At 41.7% G+C, this 12300-nt stretch overlaps 1 protein-coding gene across 6 annotated transcripts in view; it reads right to left on the reverse strand.

The window, feature by feature from the left end:
- Positions 1-12300, reverse strand: part of dtnba (dystrobrevin, beta a) — a 540419-nt gene that overhangs the window by 181958 nt on the left and 346161 nt on the right. For 5 of the 6 annotated variants that reach the window (XM_060822040.1, XM_060822034.1, XM_060822033.1 and 2 more), the window contains exon 11: positions 12188-12277. The exons of the other annotated variant lie outside the window; for it this stretch is intronic. In XM_060822040.1, the coding sequence (XP_060678023.1) occupies positions 12188-12277 (90 nt within the window). The remainder of the gene's footprint in view (positions 1-12187; positions 12278-12300) is intronic. 6 annotated transcript variants of the gene reach the window in all.

Consider the following 12300-nt stretch of genomic DNA (forward strand, 5'->3'; position numbering starts at 1 on the left):
AGGACAGACTGATGGGCAGAGGGGGTGGGGTGGCCTTGTTGGTAAGGGATGATATTCAGTCCCTTGCGCGGGGGAACCTAGAGTCAGGGGATGTAGAGTCAGTCTGGATAGAGCTGCGAAATACTAAGGGTAAAAAGACCCTCTTGGGAGTCATCTACAGGCCCCCAACAGTAGTCTGGATGTCGGATGTAAGTTGAATCAGGAGCTGAAATTGGCCTGTGGTAAAGATGTTACTACAGTTGTTATGGGGGACTTTAACATGCAGGTAGACTGGGAGAATCAGGATGGTATTGGACCTCAAGAAAGAGACTTTGTGGAGTGCTTCAGAGATGGATTCTTAGAGCAGCTGGTGCTGGAGCCGACCAGGGAGAAGGCAATTCTGGATCTGGTATTGTGTAATGAACCAGAATTGGTCAGAGACCTCGAAGTGAAGGAGCCATTGGGAAGTAGTGACCATAATACATTAAGTTTCAATCTGCAATTTGAGAGGGAGAGGGTACAGTCGGAAGTGACAATATTTCTGTTGAATAAAGGGAACTATGGAGGGAGGAGCTGGCCAAAGTTCAATGGTGCAATACCTTAGCAGAGATGACCGTGGTGGAACAATGGTGGATATTTCTGTGTATAATGCAGAAGTTGCAGGATCAGTTCATTCCTAAAAGGAAGAAAAATCCCAGGAGGAGGCATGTGCAGCCGTGGCTGACGAGGGAAGTTAAGAAACATATAAAGTTAAAAGAGAAAAAGTATAACATAGCAAAGATAAGTAAGAAAATAGTGAACTGGGAAGCTTTTAAAGAACAACAGAGGATTACTAAGAAGGAAATACGCAGAGGAAAAATGAGGTATGAAGGTAAACTGGCCAATAATATAAAGGAGGATAGTAAAAGCTTTTTTAAGTATGTGCAAGGCAAAAAAATGGTTAGGACTAAAATTGGGCCCTTGAAGACAGAAACAGGGGAATATATTACGGGGAACAAAGAAATGGCAGAAGAATTAAATGGGTCCTTCAGATCTGTGTTCACTGGGGAAGACACAAGCAATCTCCCTGAGGTAACAGTGGCTGAAGGATCTGAACTTAAGGGAATCTGTATTTGCCAGGAATTGGTGTTGGAGAGACTGTTAGGTCTGAAGGTTGATAAGTCCCCGGGGCCTGATGGTCTATATCCCAGGGTACTGAAGGAGGTGGCTCGGGAAATCATGGATGCGTTGGTGATTATTTTCCAGAATTCGATAGATTCGGGATCGGTTCCTGAGGATTGGAGAGTGGCTAATGTTATACCACTTTTTAAAAAAGGTGGGAGAGAAAAAGCAGGAAATTATAGACCAGTCAGTCTGACCTCAGTGGTGGGAAAAATGCTGGTGTCTATTATAAAGGATGAAATTACGGCACATCTGGATAGTAGTCACAGGATAGGACAGAGTCAGCATGGATTTATGAAGGGGAAATCGTGCTTGACTAATCTTCTGGAATATTTTGAGGATGTAACTCTGAAGATGGACAAGGGAGATCCAGTAGATGTAGTGTACCTGGACTTTCAGAAAGCTTTTGATAAAGTTCCACATAGGAGGTTAGTGAGTAAACTTAGGGCACATGGTATTGGGGGCAAAGTACTAACGTGGATTGAAAGTTGATTGGCTGATAAGAAACAAAGGGTAGTGATAAACGGCTCCATTTTGGAATGGCAGGCAGTGACCAGTGGGGTACCTCAGGGATCCATGCTGGGACCGCAGCTTTTTACAATATATGTTAATGATATTGCAATAACATTAGCAAATTTGCAGATGATACAAAGCTGGGTGGTAGGGTGAAATGTGATGAGGATGTTAGGAGATTACAGGGTGACCTGGACAAGTTAGGTGAGTGGGCAGATGCATGGCAGATGCAGTTTAATGTGGATAAATGTATGGTTATCCACTTTGGTGGCAAGAACAGGAAGGCAGATTACTACCTCAATGGAATTAATTTAGGTAAAGGGGCAGTACAGAGAGATCTGGGTGTTCTTGTACACCAGTCAATGAAGGCAAGCATGCAGGTACAGCAGGTAGTGAAGAAGGCTAATAGCATGCTGGCCTTCATAACAAGAGGGATTGAGTATAGAAGCAAAGAGGTGTTTCTGCAGCTGTTCAGGGCCCTGTTGAGACCACACCTGGAGTACTGTGTGCAGTTCTGGTCTCCAAATTTGAGGAAAGACATTCTGGCCATTGAGGGAGTGCAGCGTAGGTTCACGAGGTCAATTCCTGGAATGGAGGGATTACCTTACACTGAAAGACTGAAGCGACTGGGCTTGTATACCCTTGCGTTTAGAAGACTGAGAGGGGATATGATTGAGACGTATAAGATTATGAAAGGATTGGACACTCTGGCAGCAGGAAACATGTTTCTGCTGATGGGTGAGTGCCGAACCAGAGGACACAGCTTAAAAATACGGGGTAGACCATTTAGGACAGAGATGAGGAGAAACTTCTTCACTCAGAGAGTGGTGGCTGTGTGGAATGCTCTGCCCCAGTCTCTGGATTCATTTAAGAAAGAGTTGGATAAAGCTCTCAAAGATAGTGGAATCAAGGGTTATGGAGATAAGGCAGGAAGCGGATACTAATTAGGAATGATCAGCCAGGATCATAATGAATAGTGGTGCAGGCTCGAAGGGCAGAATGGCCTAGTCCTGCACCTATTGTCTATTGTCTAAATGGTCTCTGTCCACTTCAACCTTCACCCATCTCTCTTTATCTCATCATAATGCTATTTTTAGGGTTCCAATTTCACAGACTATAAACAGCCATTTTAATTTCATCCCATTACATGTCACAATTCAAATAGGATTGTTAAAATAAACATGGGTGATGTTTGTATCAGATAATGTCAAGCTTCAAGGTCGATACTCCATGTTCCTAAAGCCAAATGGTTTTGCATATCTCAGGAAACTAACCTGTTAAATCGATGGATTACAAAGACAAAGGGACCTGTGAAAATACATTTCAATTTTACATAAATCTAACAGTTTTTCGAAAACTTAGTTGAAGTGTTACCAAATTTTTCTTGGATTCTACTTATTCATTCATAAAGAACAAAACTTGGCAAAAAATGAAATTTAAATCAAATATTGTTTTCACTTTAATACTGTTACATACCTAGAAGTCTCAATTAATTGTGTTTGAAATCAATATATACTCCTGCCTGTGGAGTCACTATAATCCTTCCAGACTTCACATGATTTAATATGATCTTTTGAATTACTCTAAGACAGCTAAAGTGGCCGGCAGCCGTTTTAAATTAAAGACTTTGCGATGATTTTAGTAACATTAAGCAGGATTATTTTCAACCTATTAAAAGTTTGCGGTCACTGAAGTACTATGCTTCACAAATGTCAACACACAATAAACAGAACATGCATGCTTTTGCAACGAGAGATATCAGAATTAATCTTTAAGGTATTTCAAGAAATGACACCCCATTTCCCCTCAGAGCCCATAATGAATGTTAGGAGATAGAGTCAAACTGCTTTTCTACTCTTTCATAGATGGATAGGTAGATAGGTAAGTAGATAGACAAATGGATTGATGGATGGACAGATAAGAAGATAGGTAGATAGATAGATAGGTAGATAGGTAGATAGATAGATAGATAGATAGGTAGATAGGTAGATAGGTAGATAGGTAGGTAGATAGATAGATGGGTAGATAGATAGATAGATAGATAGATAGATAGATAGATAGATAGATAGAAGGATAGGTAGATAGATATATGGATATGAAGATAGGTAAACAGATAGATAGATGGATAGGAAGATAGTTAAGTAGGTAGATATAGATAGATAGATAAGATAAAATAGATAGCATACTAATCACTTAACTGTAATTTTCTGCTCAAATAAACAGTGCAGAAAACAACTTGAGAACTGTCTATAATCCTCAGAAAATGTGGCAGAATTCAGCAAGTCTGGTACCATCCATGTAGAGAGAAACAGTTATAGGTTTCAGGTCATTGGCACAACGTATTGAAGCATGTAGTCTGTCTCTCCACTTACGTTGCAAAACCCGCTCAGTATTTCCTGCATTTTACTGTTTCAGATTTCTTACATCTGCAGCATTCTGCATTTATAACAATTAGCTGATGGAGACATGATAAAACAGAATGGCGATGGATGGTTGTGAGGAGGAGTTGAATCAATACACACTACTAGTAACACAAACTGGAAGAGTAATTCCTGATCAAGAAAGGTGACTTGATGCATCAAAACCTATTCATCCATAAAGATTTCCAAGTCCTCTCACTTAATTCCATAAACCAGGGTTACGTAAGCACAGCAAAAAAAAACAGAAATTATGAGAGAAACTCAGCAGGTATGACAGCACCTGTGGAGAAAGAAACATAATTAACATTTTACCTCCTGTGATCCTTCAGATTAACATTGGCAAGATCTCCACCATCTGCATTACTTTGTTTTATCTGCATGTCCACAGGTTGTTTAGGGGAGGGGATAATGGTACTGATTTTAAAACATCATCAGTTGCAGAATTACAGACTCTAACAATGGCTAACGGAGTGTGTGTCCATCCAGTTATAATGTCTTTCTTTGTGAGTAACCCCAATATTCAGTAAAGATTTATTTGTGGTTTCCTCATTTCCCATCCTATTTTAAGATGTTGGCAGAGAGAGGGCTGCCTCAGAAAAAAGGTGGAAGTTGGAATTGAATATTCCTTTTGGCAGACAAGATTACAATCAAAGTGGTTTTCTGGAGAATGGCTGAAAGCGAGTATAAATTGTCAGGTTTTGATTACCACCTGATGTTGAGAGTCTGAACCATATGACCATTGGAAGAATGGATTGTGGATGCAGGTTATGTCATTGCCAAAGAGGAAGCAAGGTATTACCTTGGTATTGTCAGCTCTGAGCAACAGTAAGATTAGAAGTGGAAAATCTTGAAAGCTGGGAGCCTGTCATAGAGATGTACAGCACGGAAACAGATCCTTCGGTCCAACTCGCCCATGCTGATCCACATCCCTCCAAATCCTTCCTATTCCTATACCCATCCAAATGCCTCTTAAATGTTGCAATTGTACCAGCCTCCACCACATCCTCTGGCAGCTCATTCCATACACGTACCACCCTCTGCATTAAGAAGTTGCTCCTGAGGTTTCCTTTATATCTTTCCCCTCTCACCCTAAACCTATGCCCTCTAGTTCTGGACTCCCCGATCCCAGGGAAAAGACTGTTTATTTATCCTATCCACGCTCCTCATGATTTTATAAACCTCGAGAAGGTCACCCCTCAGCCTCCGACGCTCCAGGGAAAACAGCCCCAGCCTGTTCAGCCTCTCCCTGTAGCTCAACTCCTCCAACCCTGGCAACATCCTTATAAATCTTTTCTGAACCCTTTCAAGTTTCACAACATCCTTCCAATAGGAAGGAGACCAGAACTGCATGCAATATTCCAAAAGTGGCCGAACCAATGTCCTGTACAACTGCAACATGACCTCCCAACTCCAGTACTCAATACTCTGACCAATAAAGGAAAGCATACGAAATGCCTTCTTCACTATCCTATCTACCTGTGACTCCACTTTCAAGGAGCTATGAAACTGCACTCCAAGGTCTCTCTGTTCAGCAACACTCCCTAGGATCTTACCATTAAGTGTATAAGTCCTGCTAAGATTTGCTTTTCCAAAACGCAACACCTCTCATTTATCTGAATTAAACTCCATCTGCCACTTCTCAGCCCATTGGCTCATCTGATCAAGATCCTGTTGTACTCTGAGGTAACCTTCTTTTCTGTCCGCTACACCTCCAATTTTGGTGTCATCTGCAAACTTCCTAACTATACCTCTTATGCTCGCATCCAAATCATTTATCTAAATGGTGAAAAGTAGTGACCCAGCACCGATCCTTCTGGCACTCCACTGGTCACAGGCCTCCAGTCTGAAAAACAACCCTCCACCACCCCCTCTGTCTTCTACCTTTAAGCCATTCTGTATCCAAATGGCTAGTTCTCCCTGTATTCCGTGAGATCTAACCTTGCTAACCAGACTCCCATGGGGAACCTTGTCAAACGGCTTACTGAAGTCCATATAGATCACATCTAATGGTCTGCCCTCATCAATCCTCTTTGTTACTTCTTCAAAAAACTCATCAAGTTTGGGAGACATGATTTCCCACGCACAAAGCCATGTTGACTATCCCGAATCAGTCCTTGCCTTTCCAAATACATGTACATCCTGTCCCTCAGGATTCCCTCCAACAACTTGCCCACCACTGACGTTAGACTCACCGGTCTATAGTTCCCTGGCTTGTCTTTACCACCCTTCTTAAACAGTGGCACCACGTATTCCAATCTCTAGTCTCCTGGCACCTCACCTGTGACTATTGATGATTAAAATATCTCAGCAAGGGGCCCAGCAATCACTTCCCTTGCTTCTCAACTGATCAGGTCCTGGGGATTTATCCACCTTTACCTGTTTCAAGACATCCAGCACTTCCTCCTCTGTAATATGGACTGTCAACTAAATATGGTGAAAGACCTACCTGTCCAAATCGGTTTTCTGAGAGTTATAAATTTGTCATAAAAGTGATCTACTGAATTCTCACAGAGGATGGTCAGATTTTGTGAATTTTGAAGGGTGGAACATAAATCAATGGAGAAATATATCATTGACCTCAATAAACTCCACAAAAGATACTGAAATTTAATTCCTTATTCTGCACTTGGACTTAAATTACTGGATTCTGCTAAGATCTTGCATGTGCACAGATTTGATCTCAGATTGGGTGCAACTCTTGGAAAGAGACTCTCTTTTAGAGCAAGCATCTGCTGTCTTGAAAATTCTCTTGGGGAAACAGTCCTTTTCAGCACTTTTGATGCTAAAATGGGTCACTTGGTTGTTTCACAAAGGATATTGAATGTATTGATTGTGGTATTTCAAGATCGTTGGTACATTGGACACAAGCTTCAGTTTGAAAGATGAGTTCCAGTCAGAGGAATAAGGATGAAAGCACTTAAACAAAACCAGAAGAAGATAGAATTGGAGAGCAATAGTAGGGGAATGATCCCCAGGAATACCAAGGAATAGTTGACAAATGCTTCAAGTGTGTCTGCAATTGCTATTATGCAGCTAATTGTCCTTATGTAACAGCAGGGTTCTCATACTGACCCATGACAGATTTCAGAGAATGATGCTGATATGGATCCATCTGAAGGAATTATTTGTGACATAAGGAGTTTGAGTCCTGTGATGAGTATTTTAATTAGGAATTTATGTAACTGTGCAGTGTTTGATAGTGGTTATATTCAGACAGAGTACAGAATAGATGGTTAAAGTGTTATTGGGATTCACTCAGCGACAGGGATCAAATTAACGTCAGGGAGAATGAAAATTATCATTGATGGCAACACATTGACACTGCTCAGAAGTGGTGATTCTTTGTAAAATAGCTGAAATAAGTCAGCTTATTTAGTTGTAATTAATTAGTACAGATGTAATCTCCAGTGAGAAACATTCCTGTTAAGTATGAAGAAGGCACAAGGATAACAGGACTTTGAGAAATGACAAGACAATTTTTTTATGTTGGAAAGTGAGTGGACCTGCAGTTTATCCAGCTAGGATATTATTGCTTCCTTTAATGGCTGCCAATTTTCAAGGACAAAAAAAATTAAATAAATGGAAGGAATTTGGAAATTATTCCGATGTACTGGATAAGGAATGGCCATTCTTGTTGGATTTGTCTGGGAAAGGTCTTTGCTGGTAGAAATGATGAGGACTTTGAACAGTACAAAGATTAGAGTGGATTTAGAGAAATATTCCCAAAAGTGATTGTAGCTGTTTGGGCCACGGGGTTTGGTTAATAAACATAAAAACTGTTTTACAGCAGGAACATTTTTGCAAGTATTTCTTTAGACAAAATTCAGAAATAAAGTGATGCAGGAGAGAAACTTTGGAAACTCAATGACTCTATTTATAATCTATTTAGTGTTTTGGGAAGGTGGTATATTTAAGTATGAACTGTTTCCCTGACAATAGCAATGCTCAACTAAAATCTGATCCCTCACTGTGTTATATTTACCAATATAGGAAAATCTCTGTCATTTCCAACTTGTATGTTGGTTTCTTACAGGGTAGTACTGTGAATTTGAAAAGTATGTTATTACTAAGATTGATGTGGAATTTAAAGTCAGGTTAAAAGCTATTAAATATTTGGTTTGGATATCAGCAGCAATGGTTTTGTTTATTTCTGCAATTCACTTTAAAATAATATTTGAGGTTTATTCTTTCTGTTTCCATAACCATCTTTCGTATCTCTGCAAAACTACCATAGCTTGGACAAAATGTCAACATTTCTCTAACGTAATCTGATACATCAGAGCTCCAATGCATGAACAATCAATCATGCAAGTAGACTATTCCAAGTGTGGTCTTGCCAGAGTGCAGTTATATTGGGTTCTGGTTACTAACCAATGGGATATAGTGTTCGCACCAATTGCCCTCTCTACACTGAATTGAAGACCCTATTTAATTATTAGTAGCATTAATAAGATGAGGTACTTGTCTTAAAGAGCAAAGTCAGTTTATCACATGATAGAGATGGCCACACATTAAGAAGTCAGGCATAATTACTGAGACCACCAGGAGGGAGAAATGGTGCCAATGGTGACAAATGCACGATGTGCTACACTGCCTCATTCTTGACCCAAAAACTATGACACTTTATCAGGTTTGGGGTAGCTTAAAGCAACTTCAGAATATCTCTTTCAAAACCATGACCTTATACATCTCCTGCCAAGCTTTTTTCCCCACAGGTAACATTGTCACATTCACATGTTCACCTATGTATACATTTACCACCACTCTACCTCCCCTCCACCACCCCTCCACCGCCCCACCATCATTCCTCCACTACCACTCCACCATTCCTCCACCGCCCCACCATCATTCCTCCACCACCCCTCCATCATTCCTCCACTACCTCTCCACCATTCCTCCACCACCCCTCCACCACCCCTCCACCACCCCTCCACCATTCCTCCACCACCCCTCCACCATTCCTCCACCACCCCTCCACCACCCCTCCATCATTCCTCCACTACCACTCCATCATTCCTCCACTACCACTCCACCATTCCTCCACCACCCCTCCACTACCACTCCACCTCCCCTCCACTATTCCTCCACCACCCCTCCATCATTCCTCCACTACCACTCCATCATTCCTCCACTACCACTCCACCATTCCTCCACCTCCCCTCCACCACCCCTCCATCATTCCTCCACCACCCCTCCATCATTCCTCCACCACCCCTCCATCATTCCTCCACTACCACTCCATCCTCCCCTCCACCATTCCTCCACCACCCCTCCACCATTCCTCCACCTCCCCTCCACCACCCCTCCATCATTCCTCCACCACCCCTCTATCATTCCTCCACCACCCCTCCATCATTCCTCCACTACCACTCCATCCTCCCCTCCACCATTCCTCCACCACCCCTCCATCATTCCTCCACTACCACTCCACCTCCCCTCCACCTCCCCTCCATCATTCCTCCACCACCCCTCCACCACCCCTCCATCATTCCTCCACCACCCCTCCACCATTCCTCCACCACCCCTCCACCATTCCTCCACCACCCCTCCACCACCCCTCCATCATTCCTCCACCACCCCTCCACCACCCCTCCACCTCCCCTCCACCACCCGGCCATCATTCCTCCACTACTACTCCACCTCCCCTTCACCACCCCTCCACCATTCAATACACTCACTGGCTGATATGACTATTAGTGGCCGGGGAGAAGTGAAACTTTGATGGTTGTGGAAGGCTCCTTTGGGGCCTTGGAACAGCACCACTCTAATCTAGACCCTGATCTGATTATTGCATATTCCTGGCTTCCTCCAATAACCTTTCACCCCTTTTGGTTATCAAAGAGCCAACTGACTCTGCCCTAAAAGACTCTGCTTTCACTATCCTTTTGAGAAATAATTACAAAGACCCTCTTTGAGAAAGAATATCTTATCTGATTTAAATGGTTGACCCCTTTTTATTAAACTGCAACCCTTAGTTATAGATATTCCCACAAGAAGAAATATCCTTTCCACATCCAGCTGGTCAAATCCCCTCAGGACCTTCTATGTCTCAATCAAATTATTTCTTACTCTTCTGAGATGCCGAAGTATAAAGTCTAACCTGTTCAACCTTTTCTCATAGGACAACTAGCTCATTCCAGGTATTAATCTAGTGAACTTTTTCCAAACTGCATGACTTGCATTTCCAACCTTTCTTAAATAAAGAAATGGAATGCACTGCCTGCAACAATAGTAGACTGGCCAACTTCCAGGGCTTTAAATGGTCATTGGATAAACATATGGATGAAATGGGATGGTGTAGGTTAGATGGGCTTCAGATTGGTTCTGCAGGTCGGTGCAACACCGAGGGCTGAAGGGCCTGTACTGCACTGTAATGTTCTATGTTCTAAGTTTCTTACACAGATTGGTGAGAGCGTGGATCACACTGTCAGGGGTGATGGTGGAGGGATATACAATGAAGGCATTTAAGGGAGTTTTAGATAAGCACATGGACATGCAAGAAATGGAGGGATATGGACCAAGGGCAAGCAAAAGGGATTAATTTAATTTGGCGGCATGTTCAGCACAACATTGAGGGCCGAAGGGCCTGCTCTTAGGCTGTACTGTTCTGTGTTCTATTATATATCTTTAAAATTAGTGCTTTCACAACCATTCCCTCAGACAGAAAGTATAATGAAGTACTCTTTTTCCTCATATTTACATTCCACTTTGATGATTACACAATTCAACATTCTATACGATCTGTTGATTGCTGCAATCAAGATCATAAATTGCAGTTGTGTGAAAGTAAATTTTGTGTTCTGTATAGATGTCAGGCTGCACAATGAGATTAGTTCACCATTAAACTTCAGTGTCAAACTGTACATTAAGTATATTTTCTTTAGTTTAACAACTGGAGCCAGGAATAAAGACTTGTCATAAAATTAACTATAGGGCAGGAAATTGTCATTCCTTTTCATTTCCAAGCAGTGTACATTTGAACTGGGATGTAGAATTAAAATATATACAGTTGGATTACACCAAAGCATCATTTTCCATAAAGCCTGTAAATTAGTGTTTAATGAACCTGACTTGAACATTGCTGTTGAGAAATGAGCGTAACAAACATTCAGCATCACATCTGATGTTCCCATTGGGTGGAGGAGATTCCAGTTCTGACACTGGTAAGCACACATTCTGTACAATGCCCCTCAAAGCTTTGACTTCAAAACTGGAAAACTGTAAGCAGATTGAAAAATAAAGCCAAGGCATTTAAACGGTGAAGGAAATTCTTTTGAAGAAAACTGACATTTATTTTTAGTTATTTTGCTCTTGCAATTTGCCTTATATATAAAGGAGTGAACATTATTTGAACTCAATGGACTTTACATTCAAGCTAAAAGAATGGCTTATCAATGATTTGATCAATAAGAGAACTGTGTGAGAATCCTTCTAAATCACACCCATTAATATCCATCATAGGCTGAAGGATAAGATTAAATACCTAATTACAATAAATGCTGATGCTCATTTATTGATCCCAGAACAATTCAGTACCACCAATGAATTGGACTGAAAAGCACATCCATTGCAACAGCTCCCTGACTCAATTATCTTTTTGTTGAGTGACAGTCCTAGAGTATCAAACAAGAATAATTTGTGAATGCCCTGCTCAGTGAAGGACAACTTTCAGGTTCTGTTCACAGAAGCTCGCCAGTCTGATCAGTAAGTATTGCTATTGATAGGCAGGGATTCTAGAGCAATGCAAGCAAACATCAAGGCCTTGTGCACCCAGAGCAACTGCACTCAAAAACGAGACCTCTGGCCTAACTGGAGTTATCAAGCAAGACGCTGCTTAGGTACCAAAACCAAAGAAAACTAGTACTTCGGGGTGAACTAACGTTCTCTGCTTTGTGAAGAGGAGACCTGTGGGACTAGCATGCTGTGAAATCTTAATCAGAAATGCAACAGTCCCCAGAACTTTCAAGACCAACCCTCCCCGCTCCGCTCCACTCCACCCGACCCCACCTTGATTATGGCATTCCAGTCATTCCAAGAGGACAGATAATGTTTTAAAAGCATTCAGAGGTTTATTTCCCAAGCATAGCTCTACGTGGAACTCAACAAACACTGACCGTGTGTCATTCTGCAGTCGGCTCACATAGACTGCTATCAGATCGTGCTCATCAGCAAGCCGATTGGCTGTTTCCATGCCGTACTGTAACCTAGTGACAATGGAGGTAAATAA

This window comes from Hemiscyllium ocellatum, chromosome 3, assembly GCF_020745735.1.
Source record: "Hemiscyllium ocellatum isolate sHemOce1 chromosome 3, sHemOce1.pat.X.cur, whole genome shotgun sequence".
In the NCBI taxonomy this organism is placed as follows: domain Eukaryota; kingdom Metazoa; phylum Chordata; class Chondrichthyes; order Orectolobiformes; family Hemiscylliidae; genus Hemiscyllium; species Hemiscyllium ocellatum.